Source organism: Elaeis guineensis, chromosome 13, assembly GCF_000442705.2.
Source record: "Elaeis guineensis isolate ETL-2024a chromosome 13, EG11, whole genome shotgun sequence".
NCBI lineage: Eukaryota > Viridiplantae > Streptophyta > Magnoliopsida > Arecales > Arecaceae > Elaeis > Elaeis guineensis.
The window spans coordinates 79,224,558-79,244,936 of NC_026005.2; the positions used below are offsets into that span (position 1 = coordinate 79,224,558).

The 20,379-nt window shown below is 34.4% G+C and overlaps 1 protein-coding gene across 3 annotated transcripts; it reads left to right on the forward strand.

Moving 5' to 3' along the window:
• Window positions 1-95: 95 nt before the first annotated feature.
• LOC105034838 (uncharacterized) lies at window positions 96-17,247 on the forward strand. Of its 3 annotated transcripts, none has more exons than XM_010910145.3 (9): window positions 96-527; window positions 679-873; window positions 1,088-1,185; window positions 10,741-10,831; window positions 10,924-11,124; window positions 11,207-11,463; window positions 13,897-13,987; window positions 14,059-14,275; window positions 16,958-17,247. In XM_010910145.3, the coding sequence occupies exons 1-9, from the start codon at window positions 375-377 to the stop codon at window positions 17,035-17,037; spliced, it is 1,383 nt and encodes a 460-aa protein (XP_010908447.2). In that variant the 5' UTR covers window positions 96-374; the 3' UTR covers window positions 17,038-17,247. The 3 variants fall into 3 exon arrangements, with proteins under 3 accessions (XP_010908447.2, XP_010908448.2, XP_010908446.2); XM_010910146.3 differs by having other exon boundaries at window positions 16,971-17,247; XM_010910144.4 differs by having other exon boundaries at window positions 100-527; window positions 16,891-17,247.
• The last annotated feature ends 3,132 nt before the right edge of the window (window positions 17,248-20,379 follow it).

Genomic DNA, 20,379 nt, shown 5'->3' on the forward strand with positions numbered 1-20,379 from the left:
GAGTTGATAAATACACCCCTGCTTTGTTTGTATGTACCCTTGCATTTCTCTCCTTTCTCTCCCATATCGTGTCATCCTATCGTACCCGGAGAAACAATAGTATCAAAGCGTGAACGGGACTGAGCTGTAACGTACCAGAGACGAAAAGATGGGATTCTGCAAGGTGGAGACGGCGGATATCGGCATGCCGTAGCAGCTCACTGGAGGAGGACAGGGAGACAGCTCCATCTGTAGCGCACTCTGGGAGCAAGATTCATCGTCTCCTTGGGAGAAGGGATCAAGGTATCGAGGGAATCCGGAATCCTTTCGGGAAAAGGGAGAGAAGGCCGGAACCCTAGCAGCAGCGGGTGGGAGAGGTGACAGCTCCGGATCTGATGGAGAAGGAGGGTAATCAGAGCCCTTCGAACAAGGAAGAGAGACCGCAGGGAGGTGGAGGTGGAGGTGGAGGTGGATGGGGAGCGTGGGGCATCTCTTCTCTCTCCGTCTTCTCGGATCTCCAGAAGGCAGCAGAAGAGATCTCTAGACATGTACGTGTTTGCTGCTCTTTTTTATCCCCTTTCGCGCTTAAATGTTTGCACTGGATTTCTGGTTTTTACTGTTTGAATTTTATTTGTTGCGATAATTGTCCGATCTCCTGGGTCTCTTTCTCTTTGTCGGCTGTTACTTTTTCCCGTTCAGGCAGTTGCAGCTGCCAAGAATGCTGCGAAAGGCATCACGGATATGGAAGCTGCTGCTGGCTCTGATTCGGAGTCAGCCGACGGTGAGCAGATCTCTCCAGCTGAAGGAGATAGTGGAAAGCACGAGAACAACGAACTCCGCAAGTCTGCGTTGGACAAATTGGAGCGAGCCAGTGAGGACTCTTTCTTCGGTCAGGCAAGTCATATGTAGGGGAGATCCATCTCCGCCATTCACCTGATTGATATGTGCTTCTTGTTACTGAATATATTGATGTCGCTCATGAGTTTCTGCATCTGTTGATCAATTTCTTGGTATATGTTTTTCTCATCAATCCGCTATTTCTGATGACTTTGTCTCTGCTTGATATATTGGAAAATATTCTTGATATCCTTGTCTTCATGGTGTGCAGGGTCTTAAGGTTCTTGACAGTTCAATGGAAAGTTTTGCTTCAGGAGCATGGCAAGCACTAGGCGGTGCTTGGAAGGGGGGCTCGGACCTCGTCCACAAGTATGCCACCTTTTCTCCTTTATTTGGTTGCTATATCAGACAAATCTGGAAAACACACTCATTGTAATATAGGTTGTGTCGTCTATGTCCTTCAACATTTTTATTAAATGAATTAGAATTAAAGATAAGAGGTAGTCACAGAGAGAGCAGTGCCACCTACACTTGCCATGGCTTCTAAGTGCCTAAGTGTACTAAAATGGCTGCCATAAGTGTTCAAATAATATCAATTTTTGTATATACTCAAAAGTGTAGACTACTATACCATGGGTTAAAATATCTTGTAGTGCTAGTTAGTGCCAAAAAAGCATGTGTTGCATTTGAAGTTAAGGCATGATAAAGGGGAACATACCTATATGTTGTGTATATTGCTCCATGTTGGTCTAGGCTCATTTCAATGTGTGATGGGCCTGTGGCATGGACCAATATGGTTGGCATGGAGACACTTTTTTAGCTGTTAGCCTTGGCATTGGCTGGAAACTTGACCAACATGGTATGACACAGCATGTACTGTGCTAGCCCATGACCAGCACAGACATCTGTACTTTTTATTGAGATCATACCAAAATTTCCTTTGTTTTTCTCTCATCATCATTTTTTGAGAGACAATAAACAAAGAAATTAAATATTTTAAAAGGCTGCAAAGAGATAAGGTAAAGATCATAACATAAAGGCTGTGTGTATAAACAAATAAGGAAAAATAACAATATCATCTACAGAAAACAAGGAAAAGATCATACTCTGTTTTTGGTACTAGTAAAAATATATATGCAAATGAATGTTTAAGAGGGAGGATGAAAACAACCCAAAAGTTATACTCCAAAACTAACTTTACTGACAAAAATATATGAGCCAAAGTTAAACAAGTTATTGATATTCAATTTAAAGAAGAATTTTGCTGAGTAGCGCAAGACTAGTTTGCAGATCTAGTCATTTCTACAATTATGAGCGTATTACATTGTAAGAATAATTCTACCTACGTGCTTACTGGCTCTTAGCAATAAGCCTTACACGCCTTAGATGCTACTACCCTTCTATTTCCATGTTAGTAAAAAAAAAACTATTAACGTTTGCCTTGATAGTGCATGCATGCACACACAAGGTTGATGTTTGGCCCCAACAAAATATTAATGCAAATCATACTCTTGGGATTTAAATATTCTTTAATTTTCTTCATCTTCATTTGAAAACAAAGATTAAGCAACCTAATAATCAATTCCACCATTCAATTCATTTACATGGATTGTAGCAGCATCCTTTTCTCAAGAAAAAGTATGTTTTTGACAAAGCTAGCAAAACTCTCACAGATATCAAAACTCACAGAACCAAAAAGGAAGTACCCAATAAAAGAACATTGCATAACATATTGAATGGTCCCATTGCACCTCTTTTTTTTTTTTTTGATCCAGAAAATTGAAACAGACAAAATAATATAAAGAAGACATAAACCATCAGAAAATTTACAAAACTTTGTAGATATGAAGCAAAAAATAACACAGATGTTAGACAAAGTTTAGAAAATCTACAAAACTTTGTAGATATATGAAGAAAGTCAATTGTTGCATGAAAGAAAGATAATTGGGGAAGTCTCCCCCATTTGATATTGGTGAACTGGAACCTTGGACAGGAAGGGACAATAGTTGACTCATAGGGTACAAAGAGGAGCAAAATCGAGTGGAGGAATTTCAGTAGAACTATGGTAGTTCAAGTGGGGGAGTAGAAAATTCCAAGTCAACGGTTGACGTATTATTTGGTTTGAGCATGAAAGATTTTCCTAACACCATATAAGCATTGCTACTTTCCCAACTTTTTAGTTCCCATGATGACCGTAATTAGATTCTTCCTTAAAGAATTAAATCATGCTACATTTCCATAGAAAGGAATTCTGTTGTTGTGGGACTCTGAAAAGGGGTCCAAGGTGAAAACTCTCCTCAAGTTGGGATTTTTGTAATTCTGTGCATAACAAAAGTCCCATGTTTTCCGAAGTCCAAATTCGTAGTAATTTATTGGTCATAACATAACAGCATTAAAAACTTTATGTAGCTTAAGAACGTAATACAGCAGAATAAAATCATAAATAATTTTCTTAACGATGCATATTAGCGCCTAATCCAAGTTCAAGCCTTTTTTTCAGGAAAAAAAAAATCTTGTTTAAAATCTTGTGCAGCCATGTGCATTTGCATGGGCATAATAACTGATCCAATTTGAAAATCTTCAAATCATAATGGCTTCTGAACTGGAATTTATGTAAGCTTCTTGATAGTTTTCTTTTTTCTTTTTCCTGATAATGAAGATTCTTGATATAAATTTAAGTAGATGATTTTAAGTAGTTTTCTTTTTTGGTGGCTTAAATTGCCAAGATTTTATCAATAACAATCAATGACCATAATTTCTTCATGATAGAAATTTTTGATACTTCTTTATAGAGCAAAAGGGCCATTACTAGTTATGCTCCCGACAATTCGGGGTCCTACGCTCCTAGGAGGGGCAAATTAGGGACCATGGAATTCCGTACCCGATCGAACCGTTGGGTACACCTCATATCGTACCATATTGCTAGTGTACCACTACACCGAACCATCATGTAGTGACACACACATATTGTATCGTACCGCATACCAACATTACAATGGGATTTCACCGGTATAGGGTCCGATACCGAGATGATGAACTTTGCTGGAGATGGACTTAATATTTGGCATTTTTAAACAAAATGGCTGTTCTAAGACTCAAACCTGTACCATTGCACTTGTCAACCTCAGCTTTTTACCATTGACCAAGCAATAGCCCCTATTTTATGTAGAAAGATCATATTTTAAAATTTTTCTCTAATATTTTCTTACTGCATTTTTTGAGAATAAATCAATAAGGAAAAATAGAAAAATTAACATATGGCTGCCACAAGTAAGAAAAATATCATAATAAAAATATCTGAGAGTAGACTAGGGGGAAAAAAATCTAATTATTGCAATATCATTTTTATAATTTGCATACTATAATTTAAAAGTTTAAATTATGTTTCCTTAATTGTGTATTGGATGTGTTGGGTTGCTAGCATGCTAACTTATGAATATATGTATGTACGTAAATGTGCATATTCATGTACTAGTTGGTACAAGTTGATAAATTCATTTTGTCAGATATGTTGCACCTTACTTCATTAAGGTGTGTGCCTCACTTTGCACCTTGTTTCTTTGGTGGTGCATTTTGACCCTTTAATAACTTTGCTTGAAAGTATCACATGTTTGAGCATGTAGAAATCTTTTTATGTAGCTCTTAGTTACCAAATTCTTTTGGTTCTAGTTGTCCTATATGATTTGATGTAGAAACTTTTTTACCTTTGATTTTCTTCAGCTCTTACAACTTTTTTCAAAGGATTTGTTTATTCAATTATGCAAAAACCCATGTACCAGCCATCAAAGTTTGCCAAATTTATGGCATCATTTAATTATTTTGGTGTAATATGTTGTCTACACATCTTTATTTAACTATGTGATTAGTCACCGGAAGGTTGATATCTTAGCATCAAGTTCATGATTCTATAAAGAAATGCATGTTAATATCTTTGCAAAATTATTTACAAGGGTCCTTTGGACAGTATTGTGGCATTGTGCTAATTTTAAATCTATTTGCTGTTATCTAAGCATTGAAGCTTATTGAGTTTTGAGCTGTGCTTGCTTTGAGATGTCCATATAATGATCGACAGTGTTGATTTTCAACTTACATAGCCTATCGTGTACTTTAGCACATTGGTACAATCAATTGAATCTACTTTTACACCCAAATAATGCTTAAATCAAAAATTAGCAAAACCTATGTGTAACACCCCACCCCTATGTATGGATCTCAAAGCAGTAAAAAAAAAAAAAAAGAAATTGGGCCAGCACGTGCAATGCATGTGCTGGAATTAGCGTGGAATAGGGACACGGAAGAACTCCCGAAGGAGTTCTCCGATTAGATTTTCTAAAAATCTTAAGAAAGGAGATTTGATTGAAACTCTAATGTCTTCCTTTAAGAGGTCTATTTAAAGACCTCGATTTCTTAGTTAACCTTCACCCAAAAATCATTGCTTAATCCTTGTTTTCTTCTCTCTTCTCTTCCCATTTTTCCAGCGGATTGTTCTTATTTTGGCCATCAAAAACCAGATTAAATCCCATCTAAAATAGGTAAATCTCTTCCATCTTATTCCCTAAATATTTCTTGGTTTTAATCATGAATTTTTGCCAAAAAAAATTTCTACCAAAAACCTTGAAATTTTCTATTTTTTCGGATCCCTGTTTTTTCTGTTTTGTTTTGATTTTTTTCCCGTCGCTAGTTGCCACTGCTGGTCATTGGACCCTGTCGTGGTCACCGTCGGACTTTCCTCTTTCGATCGTTGGCATTTTCGGCAGGGAAGAAGCCTTTCCCTTCGGGAACAATGGGTAGGAAAATCTCCCCTATTCCGTGAGAGAAGAAAAGGAAGAAGAGTGCAGTCCTCTGTTCCGTGAGAAAAAAAAAGAAAAAGAAAAAAAAGAGAAAGAAAAAAGAAAAGAGGAAAATAAGAAGAAAACAAAAAAATCTTTCTTCTCTCTACTTTTTCTCTCTTCTCTCTCTCCCTATGATTCTGAATCCCATCTTTCTCTCTCTAGAAAGTATAACTCTCTCCACTTTCTTTCTCTAAGATTCTCTCTAGATTATTTCTCTCTCTTCAATATTTTCTCTCTCTATCGTGCTTGTTGTCTCTCTCTCTCTCTTTTCTTGGATTTATGAAATTGGAGATCTATCTTCATGATTAATTTGATCTTATTTTAGAAAATTGATTCGAAAAACACACCCAATTTCCGCCTTGATCATAAGTGAGTTTTAGTTTGAGATTTTATTAGTTATAAATTAGAATTTAATGTAAAAATATAATTTTAAATAATAGGTTTTGAAGAATTTTTTTAAGGTTAATCGATTTATTCGTTCAGTGTTCTGCAAAAGATAAGTAATGAACTATCTTCTCGAGATATTTTATAATTATTTTGAAAGTAAATATCATTCTTTGAATTATGCATAATTTATGAAACTATGTTTGAAGACAAAGTGATTTATGAAATATTATGATTTATTAAGGAATATGTATATGTTCAGTAAAATTATGATATCTATATATTATGTTGTAAAAGTGCTTTGTGCTTTGATACGAATTGGATTTCGTGCTCTCAGTCTAACTATGTTCTGGACCCCGTCAATGGGGGTTATACGTTGATTTTTAGATGCCACTAATGGAGGTTATATGTTGATTTTCGGATCTTGCCAATGAAGGTTGTGCATTGATTTTTGGATCCTGTCAATGGAGATTGTATGTTGACACTCTGTTCTGGATCCTGCCACAGGAATAAATGTGGTTATAGTTATGACTGTTGAGTTATATGTGTTTTGATTCGAATCGAATTTATGATTATGTATATGTATGAATATTTGAAAATATTTATTTTATTTATGTAAGCTTAAAATATGTTTTATGTTCATTCATGGCATTATTTTTGAATATCATATCTTATGATAATATCTGAAATATTTAGTTAAGATATTCATTACTTACTGGACTATCAAGCTTATTACCTCTTTTTTTTATTTTTCAGATTCAAATTCTTAATTACAGACATGGATATTATTTTGAAAGTGAGCTAGAAGTGAAAGTTGACAATATAGATTTATATTTTTTATAAGATTATTATTTGAGGTGTAATTGATGTAAGATTTTTGGATAATATTAAAATTTTGTGAGAGACTAAAGTTGATTTTGATTAGTAAATTTTGGACTAAGTTTATTACGAACTCCACTGTGATGCATTGATATTATTTTTAAAATATCTTGCATCCTTATGGGGAGAGTTCTTTGTAAGTATGCGGTAGTTGTCATGATCCCCAACTCGCGATATTTTGAAAGCAAATATCAATCTTTTAATTATGCTTGATTTGTAAACTTGTATTTTGAATGACGATTGTTTTATGAAATATCATAATTTATTGATTTATTATGGAATATGCATATGTTTAATAAAATTATAATATGTATATATTTTGTTGCAAGTGTTTTGATACGAATCGGATTTCGTACTTTCAGTCTAACTATATTTTGGATCCTGTCAATGGGGGTTATATATTGGTTTTTGGATTCTGCCAATGGGGGTTGTGCGTTGAATTTTGGATATTGCCAATGGGGGTTGTATGTTGGCATTCTATTCTGAACCCTGCCACAGGGATAAGTATAGTCATGATTAAGGCTATTGAGTTATATATGTTTTGTTCCAATCGGATTTATTATTATGTAAGTATATAATATTTGAAAGGATTTTGATTTGCATCAATTAGCATGAAATATGTTCTTATGTTTATTTATGGCATTTATTTTCGAACATCATATTTTATATTTGAAAAATTTGGTTGAGATATTCATTACTTACTGGGCTTTCGAGCTTATGAACTCTTTTTTTTTTTTTTTTTCAGATTTAGATAATTGATTACGAACGTGAGTATTATCGAGAGAGAATTTTTAGAGGCGAGACTTGATCTTATTAGCTTCATTAAACTTAGATCTATTTTTATTATTTTTAGAGGAACTCTGTTTGATGTAAGACATTTGAATTTGGATACCTTTTGGTTTGATTAATAGATTTAAATTTTTAATTAATACCACTATATTGTTTTGATATCTATTTGAAATATCTTGCATGCTTGTGGGGAGAGTTCTTCAAAAGTATGCAGCGGTTGCCATGATCCCTAGACTTACAATATCGGATCGGGGCCATGATAATTAATATAGTATCAGAGCATAAGTGGATAAGTTATGGCACATAGAATCAGACATGAGTATAGATGGGTAGACATTAGGGACATTAGGACGATAACTTATTTTGATTGTGAGGACTTAGAAATCCTACATTTGACATGAGTGGATATCATTAATAGATTTGAATCAGAGTGCGTAGTGGAAGCATAGTGATTGAAATTGTTTTCATGTTGATCAAACATAATTTGGTTTGAAAGATATTATACTGAAAGATTTGATTTTGAAATGAAGGGATAATTATTGCTTGAGATAAAAGTAATCCTGAATTTTTGAGGACCTACGTAAGAAAAATTTCGAGGACGAAATTTTTTTTTAGGAGAGGAGAATGTAATACCTCATCCCTATATATGGATCTCAAAGTAGTAAAAAAAATGAAATTGGACCAACACATGCATTGCACGTGCTGGAATTAGCACAGAATAGGGACATGAAAAAACTCCCGAAGGAGTTCTTCTCAGATCAGATTTCCTAAAAATCTTTGGAAAAAAGATTTGATTGAAACTCTAATATCTTCCCTTAAGAGGTCTATTTAAAGACCTCAATTTCATAGTTAACCTTCATCCAAAAATCATCGCTTGATCCTTGTTTTCTTCCCTCTTCTCTTCCCATTCTTCCGGCGGATTGTTCTTATTTCGGCTGTCAAAAATCAGATTAAATTTCATCTAAAATAGGTAAATCTTTTCCATCTTATTTCCTAAATATTTCTTGGTTTTAATCATGAATTTTTGCCAAAAAAAATTCTATCGAAAACCCTCGAAATTTTCTATTTTTCTGGATCCCCTATTTTTTTCTATTTTGTTTTGATTTTTTTTTTGTCCCCGGTTGCCATCGCCAGTCGTCGGACCCTGTCGTGGTCGCCGTCGGACTTTCCTCTTCCGACCGCGGGCATTTTCAGGGGGGAGGAAGCCTTCCCCTTCGAGAACAACGGGAAGGAAAATCTCCCTATTCCGTGAGAGAAGAAAAGGAAGAAGAGGCGCAGTCCTCTGTTTCATGAGAAAAAAAAAGAAAAAGAAGGGAAAAAAAAGAAAAGTAGAAAAAAAAGAAGAAAACAAAAAAAATCTTTCTTCTCTACTTTCTCTCTCTTCTCTCTCTCTCCCTACTTTGATTTTGAATCCCATCTTTCTCTCTCTAGAATGTATAACTCTCTCCATTTTCTCTCTCTAGATTATTTTTTTCTCTTCAATATTTTCTCTCTCTACCATGCTTGTTGCCTCTCTCTTTTTTTGGATTTATGAAATTGGTGACCTATCTTCCATGATTAATTTGATCTTATTTTAGAAATTTGATTTGAAAAACACACCCAGTTTTCGGTCCGGTCATAAGTGGGGTTTTAGTTTGAGATTTTATTTTGATTTAGTTACAAATTAGAATTTAATGTAAAAATATAATTTTAAATAATAGATTCTGAAGAATCTTCTCAAGGTTAATTGATTTGTTCGTTCAATATTTTGCAAAAGATAAGTAATGAATTATCTTCTCGAGATATTTCATAACTATTTTGAAAGTAAATATCATTCTTTAAATTATACATAATTTATGAAACTGTGTTTGAAGAAAAAGTGATTTATGAAATACCATGATTTATTGATTTATTAAGGAATATGCATATGTTCAGTAAAATTATGATATTTATATGTTATGTTGCAAAAGTGTTTTGATACGAATCGGATTTCATGCTTTCAGCCTAATTATGTTCTGGACCCCGCCAAGGAGGGTTATACGTTGATTTTTGGACATCGCCAATGGGGGTTATACGTTGGTTTTCGGATTCCCCCAATGGGGGTTGTGCATTGATTTTTGGACCCTGCCAGCGGGGGTTATATGTTGGCACTCTGTTCTGGGCCCTACCACAGGGATAAATGTGGTCATAGTTATGATAGTTAAGATATACGTGTTTTTAACTCGAATCGGATTTATGATTATATATATGTATGAATATTTGAAAATATTTATTTTATTTAAGTAAGATTAAAATATGTTTTATGTTCATTCATGGCATTGTTTTTGAACATCATATCTTATGATAATATTTAGAATGTCTAGTTAAGATATTCATTACTTACTGGGCTGTCAAGCTCATTATCTCTCTCTTTTATTTTTCTGATTCAGATTCTTAATTACAGACATGGATACTGTTTTAGGAGTAAGCTAGAAGTGAAAGTTGACAATATAGATTTATGTTTTTTTATAAGATTATTATTTGAGGTGTAATTGATATAAAATCTTAGAATATTATTAAAATTTTGTGAGAGACTAAAGTTGATTTTGATTAGTTAAATTTTGGACTAAGTTTATTATGAACTCCATTGTGATGCATTGATATCGTTTTTGAAATGTCCTGCATGTTTATGGGGAAAGTTCCTCATAAGTATGTGGTAGTTGCCATGACCCCCGGCTCGTGATCTCGGGTCGGGGACGTGACACTATGAATCTATGATTTTTTGTTTTTAGGCATGTTTTTTAGTGGAGATTATGAGAACAGTTTGGATGTCCATTTTGGATACTCATCATTGATTTTGAGTCATTAAATCTTTTGCATGTGCATGCTTAAGAGAGAGAGAGAGAGCGTGCGTGCATGTGTGTGCATATGCCATTTTAGATATAACTTTTTATCAAGTGGATCAGTTTACTACTTTTTGTCGCATTATCTTGGGGCTTAACTGTCTCTTTATTCGGGAATAGACAAACTTCTTGGCTTTATATCAGTCTATTCACATGACATTGTATCTACTTTTTTCCAGGCTGGAGCATTCTGCTGCAAATCTTGCAGAATCCATTCAGCAAGGTGGCCTGCCTGCCAAAGCCACTACTCTTGCCCCATCTATAATGGAGGTATATTTCTAGATTGTGGTTGATGCACCCCTAAAACCAGCTTTGTTTCTTTCCCTTGGCCTAATGCCTTGGATTATATTTTTGCATTACAGACTGGGAAGTCTTTCACGTTGGAGGGAATGAAACTGCTAGAGCAGGTTGGTAAAGAGACCATGGAAATGCTCATTTCAGAGACTGGTTTAGAAGTTGAGAAGGATTCTGATGAGGCTGGTCAACAAGTCGATGATGAACAATTTGAGGAAGCAACATTTGACAGATGCTTTTATATATATGGAGGCCCTGATCAGCTTGAGGTGTTATTCTTTCTTCTAAAAACTTTGATACATTGTTTACTATCTGCATTTGTTAGTTTTTTTCAAACCATTTTGGATGCAGGAACTGGAGGCATTATCAAATCATCATGCATTATTATTTAACAGGAGAAAGACAAAATTGTCATCTGAACAGAAGTCCTTCTATGATGGAAAGCTTCGACAGATCCAACAAAGTTTTAGTCTGGGAACTGAGTTTGAAGAAAATGGAGTAGATTCAGATAAAGGAAAAAATATTGAGATGGTAAATATTGACACTGATGTTGAGATGAAAAAATTACGGGACTCAAGTGTTAGCAAGGCTGCTGATATGGCTACAGGGTAATAGTATCACAAACTCAAACTTTATCATCTAGGATGTGGTATTAGCACAAGTGCTCTGTGTGATACTCTTTCATGCTTTTAATAAAACTGACGGCAGAGCAAAACTGATTCTTTTATTACTGTTTGTCTCTCTGCCGAATGCTTGTGACACCCTGCCTAATCAGTCAATTAATCCAGACTTATAGAAAGGAAATAGCATAAAACATCCAAATCTGCTCTCCATCTGCTCACTTCACTGAAAATATAAATGATTGTATGGGAACCCTCAAGGAGAACTACTTATACAAACTACAAAGTGCCACTTACGTTTATATGCTTGTTGGTTTTACTATGTTGCCTCTCCATGCTATTTGCTGACTCTTTACGTCAATGATCCATGCATTTTGACAATATACATAGATGCTATTATCTCTGGAGAATAGTTAAAAAGGCAGTCACAACCATGGAATCTCATACCACCTGATACGGGGCATACCGTACCATATCGGTATGCCGTTTTAGAGTGTACTGATACTATGGAACCGTACCGAACCGCATATCGATATTACAGTAGGATTGTACCGATACAAGGTCTGGTATTGAGATAACAAATCTTAATCACAACAATCAATCTATAAACTATATCAGTTCATCCTCTATACACAAAAAATTGCCTAGTTTTATATTTTATGCTTTATAAGTAGTAATTGGTACAAAATACACTGCTTGTCAAATTGACGATTTTACTCTAAGAAGCTAACTTGAGTTTGTTTAGGAGATGCTTGAAGCATTTTGTAGTTAGTAACCATAATTGAGGTGGCTAATTGAGGCTGTAAGAGTGTAAGCAAGAAACAAGGTGTAGCCCTTTTTTCTTGCTTAATGGAATCTATGAATTAATTGCTTTACTGCTTTTTGACATCAAGATCTGTCATTCTTTTCTTTGTTTGGGAAGTTTTCTTTTATAAGTGGCCAATGATGTGTAGTTACAGTTGTGGAAATAGTGGTGGTGAATCAATGCAGCATATTTGTTGGTCCCTCCAGACTTCCAACATATTTTTTTCATTAAAGTTCTGACTCAAATAATATTATATTCTTTTTAGAAAAAGGAACTTTGTGGTCAGGAAGGATTTATAAATGAATTAATCACAGTCCATTTCAAAAACAGATACTATACGTCAGCCAACAATCTCTAGATTGGAGAATTTGCCCCAGTAGTCCCACCCCTTTGTTCAGGAACCAGAGGTTCTGGGTTCACTTCTTAGGTGGTGCATTTTCAAAAATAAGGACCTGGGTAATTATAGTGCAGGTTGGTCTCTCTCTCTCTCTTTCAAAACCGTCTCTAGACTGGATATAGTTCTGTCCAATTAGAGATGCTTGTCAAGATTGAAAGTCACAAAAATTATTCATTTGGTGTGGTGATTTTTTCTTTTATTTTAGTCTTAAAGTTCATCCCATCATGCCAAATGAATTGATGTATTCTGGCCAGGCTGAGGCTTATATTCATTCAATATCAACACTGTGAGTTGATTCACCAGAAGAGTCATCAACAACCCAGTTTATCACCTGAATGCTTGTGAAATTATGTTGTATATCAGTCAAGGAGTTCTAGGACATTCATTCCTGACTTGTGTACTAGCTTTAAAATTTGACCAAAGGCTGCCTAGCTATTAAGAGCTGGGCAGATGCTTAATCAAGTACCCAAGAACTAACCCACCCACACGCCCCCCCTTCCCCCACAATGAAACACACACAAAAGAAAGAAAAAAAAAAAAACAAACAAACAATGCACGCATGACACAAGCACCCTGATACAAGTTACAAGGATTTAAACAATGAGACATAACATATCAAATAAGATTTAGCAAGTTGATGGGAAGTGCAAGCTTGGCTATAATCAATATTATTTCATCAATCAATTTCGTCCTCCAGACCCAAACATGATGGATAACAATAGGCCATTTTTCGAAGTGGCTAAGATGGTTGCTTTAAAAAATTGATCCCTATTGTGGCATATGATGTTTGGAGGCCAAAGGGCAAGGTGTAAAGGGCCAACAGGCTCATTATATTAGCAGTCTCATATACATGTGGTAGAATTTGTTTCCTAGTCTACATAATTTTCTTTTAGTTACTACATTGTCTTTTGTATTTATATGGAGCAAATTGTCTTGTTTGAAGTGCCACTGCTTTTGTGCAATTGCATTTGTGCAGGTGTAGGACATTTGAAATGCTTGGTGAACCAAATTGTTGGCATCTACTTTAGTTTTTTTTTTCCCCCGATTGTGATGAGCATAACAATTTTTTTTTTCTTGTGTGAAAATTAGAAGTGGATCAAGCTTCAGTAACAATGAAATTTTGCTGTTGTAATGATGTTAATTTTCTATATTATATTGTAACAAAGTTAAAAATGTTCCTTTTCCTGTTGTTATTCTCCTATGGGAACTACTTTTGCAGGTTCACAACCGCCCTTGGGGGGCTTGCTGCAAATGAAATAATTCAACGAACTTCTGATAGACTTGAGACAGTTCACTCGGAGGGTGTTCATGTATGTGGGGAAGCTCTTTAATATTGTATTCCTCTTGTATGATGTGCTGAGTCATTGCTTTTCAAATGCAGAGGCTGTCAGAACTTTGTTGCTTTGCTGTGTCTCAACTTTTGATCCTTGGAAAATCAGTCATCTCTAATGCAAGCAAATTGAAGGGTGAAGAAATGTATGAAGATACCGTAAAAATTGAGTGGCCTGAAGATTCTATTTCTAAAGCTAAGATCATCAGATTCAAGGCCCAGTCCATGTCTAGAGATGTGGAAAGAGTTTATAACAGTTTTTCTACAGGTGTGTGTCGTACATCCATTTTTTTTAATAATTCAACCACATTCTTTATTTCATCTTGGCTGGTTTTGTCTTTACAGGCTCGGCACTATTTTATCGTGCCAATACTCCAGTTATGGAAATGTGCTTTACAATATACCTTTCTTTCAGGGACTGATCTTTTGCTTAGAAATTTAATTAGTGGTGAATTTACACAAACTATTGAACCTAATAAAAGTTAAGCTTTGCCAAGCATTGTTATAGAATAGCCCAGGGTTTGGGACTGCTGGCTTTCAAGAGCAGTGTTCTCGAGGAAAACCAGAGACATCAGAAGAGAGAAAAATAATGGAGATTACATTGTAACAGCAAGTAGGTATCTGGTCTCGAACTCAAAATAGTAGGTTAGAAAATAGTACTGTGTGATGTCAAGTACAACAACTACTACTATTACAACAACAGTAATTCTATTCAATGTATCTTGATTGCTGCAAGAAGTGTAGGCTTATTTTATGATTAGACTAGGGTAAAGGGATAATATAAATTATGTTTGAAAAGATATTGGTTTAGAAATAAGCCAACAAATTTGGAACACATAAAATAGGATGAAAAGTGGAGGATATGAGATCATCATTGAGAAACATACAGAAATGCGCAGGGCAGAAATTAATGACCTTGTCTTTTAAGGGTAGTTATGGACATGAATGGTAGAGTCTAGAAGGAGCATGTAATATTCAGGGCTGATAATGGAATTGGGCTGGGGTGTCTTCAAGCTCAGTTTGTCCTGGAAGGAAACAAGCTACAGGTCGGGTTAGGCTCAAATTGATTTTTGTGTGTTTTTGGGCCAACTTTGGTCTAATGCAAGCTAGGGGTCTAAACTGATTCAAGTTGGTTTCAAGCCAGACTAGAGTCTAAACCTAGTAAAAATGAATTGATTTGGATTTGGATTTAAAGTTTTCTTCTCAGATTTGAGTTGGATCTTGAGCCAAATATGGGTATTAAATAGCTGTATAATGAAAATCATCAAAGGCTCAAGTTGCACAAAGGTGCCTAGCTCTCTTGGAGCCTAGGCAGAAGGTGCCATGCAAGGCGCATGCCTTGATGAAGTGAGGGAAAAAAAAATATCAATATACATATAAATAATAGTGAATAAATGATTTTAAACACATTGAACAATGAATTATCAATTTATGAATACAAATACAAATAAAAGAAGCATAAGAATTCAGATTTATACTCATACAAAGTATATGGCATGCCAAATATCACAAATTCAAAGATAATAAGACAGTAACCAGCCACAAGAAAATAACTATGGCACTACCAACAAGTATTAACTACTGAACTACATAAAATTATTAAACCGCAAGAAAGTATAAAGTGTTTGAAGGCCAAAAGTCCAAACATGAAAGCAAACATATGTCTCATTGTCCAAGATGCAATGGCTGAAGAGGAGCAGCAGCAGCTGTACCGGCAGGAGGGGCAGAGGAGAGGAGGAAAGTAACATATTAGATTAACATACCAAAAGTATAAATTAGAAACACAAGCAGGAGGAAGAGGAGGGTAACATATTAGATTAGCATACCAAATATGTAAATGAAAAATTGAATTGAGGAGGAGGAGGAAAGTAACATATTAGATCAACATATTGAATTTATAAATTAAAAATATGAGAAGTAACATACTAGATTAACATACCAAATATATAAATTAGAAATGCAAAAAAATAATTTGATTTAAATACAAATATAAAAAATGGAAGCTGAAAAGAATAATTGAGAATATAAATAGAATACTTGGCAAATGAGGATTCATTAAGATCCCAAATAGTTGGAGGCTTGAAGACTATGATTATGAATATAAAACAATACAAAATTGAAGCTGAAAAAGAAAGATTTAAAATTCAAATGAAAATAAAAAATATAAATGGAAGAAATAACCTATTGAAATATTGTATATGTTGGCTAATATGAAGGAGCACTAATTTATTCTTTCATCTTCCTCTCCTTTTTTCTGGGCAAAAGATCACTTATGCAAGGGTGGTGTATTCTCGGTTTCTCTATTAAATGAGAGGTGATGGTTTCTTCCTGGTGTAGTATTTGTAGAAAATCTACAAAGGAGGATAGGAGCAGTGCAACACAAGCTGGTATGCCACTGCTGGTTCCTGGTTGCATTATGGGGTGCTATCTGCCTAGCATTAGATTGTGGATTCCAACATTAAATGACTGCACTAGATGATATATATGAACATGGTGACATAAAATAGAACTTAATGGATTGTAGGTAGCATTAGTGCATGAAGATAAATGTGACTTCTGCTTGTTTGAATGTGGGATTTGATTTTTACAGTGCATTTCAGGATTTGATTTCATTTGCTTGATGTGTGGCACGGACTTTTATATGTTTGCATGAGGCCAAAACCTTCACCATCACTTCATTCAGGATATGATTCAAATTTCAAACAGACATATTATACCTTAAAAGAAGTGGTAGTGTAGTTCCCCCCCTTTTCCTCTTGTTCTCGCAAAGGAATGCATTGCTTTGCCAACTTCTAAGAAATTAATTATGCAGTATTGTATTGTTTCTCTTCCATTTTATCTTGGAATTACTTTATCAAAATTTAAGGGTATGCATTTTGTTAGGTATTTCGGACATAGTTGAAGCGTATCTTGCAGCCATACAAAGTGTTTCTTCTGATACACATAATAGCCTCCCCATGCAGAACAAAATACAGGAGAAAGCAAATGCAATTTCTGGCCATCTCCATGCTGATCGAGTTAGTGCACTAGACAAGATCCAGGATGCACTGCAGTACCTGGCATATGTAGTTCTTTCAACATCCATGCCAACTGTATGAAAATTTATCAAAATCCTTAAATAGGACCAGCTTGGATGGTATGTTGGTCTGTACATGATTTAATTGATTTGGTTTTCACCACTTTTTGGATACCAGTTGTTGGATCAAGCATATTTTCGCTTAGCCTTGTTTGAGCTGTCAACTCTAAATTTTGTTGTGTTGTGATTTTTCTGCTGGGTATTATATGTTTAGCTTGTGACACATGGTTTCTAACTTTTGGAATAATTGCTGTTCTGATGTAAGAAACTTCTGAAACTTACAGAATTCGTCGCTTGAATAATTGGTTTACCTGTTTGATTGGCACCGTTCAGATTTTCTAGTTGAGCTTTCAGATTTGATGGATGATTTTGGAAGTGAACCCCAAGGAGGGTTGATTTATTCCATGCCTTGCACACTGATTTTGGGCAGAAAAACAGTCTGGTGTGCAGGAGATGGAAAAATCCATGAACCGATAATCAGCACCTAGTCCAAGGTTTGGTTACAGGGGTGAAAATGGTCTGGATACATCTAGGTTTATTTTTATATTCAAATTAATCCAGATATGGATAAAAATTTAAAGATTTGATTAATATCTATCAAAAAAAATAAATATATTTATGGATAGATAACTATTTGATTTATATTCGAATATCTAAATTTATATATAATTTTATATAATTTTATATAATATTTATTGATTTTAAAAAAATATATAATTATATAAATATATAATTAATTTAATTTATTATTTATTTAATAATATTTTTAATTTTATAGTTATAAAATTTAATTATGTAAGTTATATTCGTCGTTATATTCATATTTTTAATATCTGAATTGTATACTTATCTGTTGACATAAATTTTGGTATCTAAATAATTTTTGTATCTATATTTGTATTTGTTAGATGAAACAAATATAGATATGGATATGCTGACATTTGATCTAGTTTCAGTTCTATTTTGACTATGAAGCTTAGATTTATAGGAACATGCCATGGGGTTAGAATTTATACAAACATGCCATGGCTAGTGATGTGTTTGGATTGGACAACTAAATCATTTTATTTTCTTCTTTCTCCGCCAATAATAAAATGGTGCTTGTCATAATGGTTGTGGCTGCTGTGTGGCCCATTTTGTGTAACTAAATGGAGTGAATGGAGGATCTTACTGTCTGCTTGATTATATTATATATTAGCATATAACCTACACGATGCACAGGATATAATTTAAAAGGATTGAGGATGGAAAAAATAGAAAATAAATATAATAAATATAATAAATATCCAACACAACCCAAGCCATCCTATAAGATTATTCCAAAAGAGATAGAGAGAGGAGGGAGAGGAAACGGAAAGATACGAAACAAAAGTCATAACTCTATAAAATATCATGCTTCTACCAAGATTAAGCTCTCAAACCTCAAGGGACCAACTCACACCACCACATCTCGAACAAATTCCTATATGCTTCAGAAAAAATTCTAATCGAAACCTAAGAAACTCCTTCGATCTCCCTTAGGTTCTCTCCTTCCCCCATAGATCTTCGAAAAAAAGAATGAAATGAAAAAGGAAAACATGATCAATCAAGGCCTTTCCATTGTTTTCATATATTTTTATTATGCTTTCCTCCCGTTTTTCCTCCACCTTTTTCGTCCTTGAGAGTCTAAATCGGGTGGAAGGCTTAGGGTAGCCGAATAGTGAAATTTAGGTTTTAGTGTTAGATGGAAGAAGCTCCCGACGATAGTGGTTGTAGAGGGTTGCCCGTCGATCACCACTGTCATCCTCTATTTCTGATCAAATCCTAGAAATCTCAAATACTTGAATCAAAATTCTAGAATTCAGGAAGAATTCCCTCTCTTCTTCTGTAGTGGGTTGGATAAAGTCAAGATCTGAGATGGAGAGTGTCAGCACCAGATAGAAGAGGGCAATTGAGTTGAGGAAAAAGCGAACGAATTCCTCTTGCGTCAGCCCAACGAGACTTTGCCTCCTCTATAACGCCTTTGTCTATGCGGCCAACCCCCTTGCCCGCTGACACACCCCCACCCCGCTCTGCCACAACTACACCGCCACCACAGCCACCAGTGGCCTTGCCACCGACACCTTCAGTCTCACCGATGTCTGGAAGGTTTTCATCCTTGAGAGCGGGTGAACAGAAAAATTTAGGCGAGCTATGAAGCAGACGAACAGGAAAGCTTAGCGTTGTTTATTTTTATGTGGCTCTCTCTTTTTTTTCGTATACCTCACGTATCAAACGGAGGTTTCTCCATTGAGAAGCCTGCATTTTTATAAATGTATATTAAATTTGTTTGTGGGGATCCAGAATGGCTTTTGGATTGCAGGAATTGATGGTTAATTCTAAAAAAATATCGAATATATGTGTCTAGGTCATTTGGTAACAATTTTCAACTACTTAACAAATATGCCAATTATACTAGTTGGCTTCTTCTTAAAATTTGGAAAATAGGAGCTATCCTAATTGGAACCTGATTAAATTTGTAAATTAAGGCATCGCGAGAAGATAATTGCTTTGCTCACATGGATGCCATCAACCTAACTGACCAACAGAACCTCACATGGGTCAAAATTTTGCTTCATTCTTTTCTATTTCTTTTTCCTTGATGGTGCGGTTGGTCTTCTTAAGGGCGACAGAGGATCGTTCCACTTTCCAAAGTGCAAATTTGTTGGATCTCATGTTCATCATGTTCTCTTATTTTTAAGACTTAATTACGTAGAAACAACTCAAATTTTTAGAAATTTTTAATTTTATTTAAAATTTTTATTTAATATAATTAGATCATCCAACTTTTATCTTCTATTTGATACGAAGCATGAATTGAAAGAAGGATGGATGGAGAAGAAATGATAGATGAAGGAAATAATAGATAGGTTTTCTATCCATCCACTCATATATTTGGTGAAACATGAGGATGGATGAAAATAATTTTCTCATTTGAAAGATGAAGGAAGAATGGATGATATTTTTATAACATTTTATAAAACTATCTTTTGACAAAAATATTATTATTATCAATTTATAAGACTTATTTATGCTAAAGAAGTAAACAATCTATAAATTTATAATCTTTATAATTTATAATTATATTAAAAATTATATAAATATTTAATTTAATATAGATTTCATAAATTAATTATATAAATAACTAACTAATTTATAGTTTAATTTGAATATTAATTAATATTATACAAATAATTAATTAAAAATAATAAATATAAATAGAGAAATAGAAGATAATCTAATTATTTAATTATAATTATGAAAATTATATATTAAGA

Bases quoted from the DNA above. Each gene is read 5' to 3' on its own strand.
- LOC105034838 (XM_010910144.4), top strand. From the start codon at position 375: ATGGAGAAGGAGGGTAATCAGAGCCCTTCGAACAAGGAAGAGAGACCG. The intron at 528-678 runs GTACGTGTTTGC...TTTCCCGTTCAG, and splicing joins CAGAAGAGATCTCTAGACAT to GCAGTTGCAGCTGCCAAGAA. The intron at 11,125-11,206 runs GTGTTATTCTTT...TTTTGGATGCAG, and splicing joins GAGGCCCTGATCAGCTTGAG to GAACTGGAGGCATTATCAAA.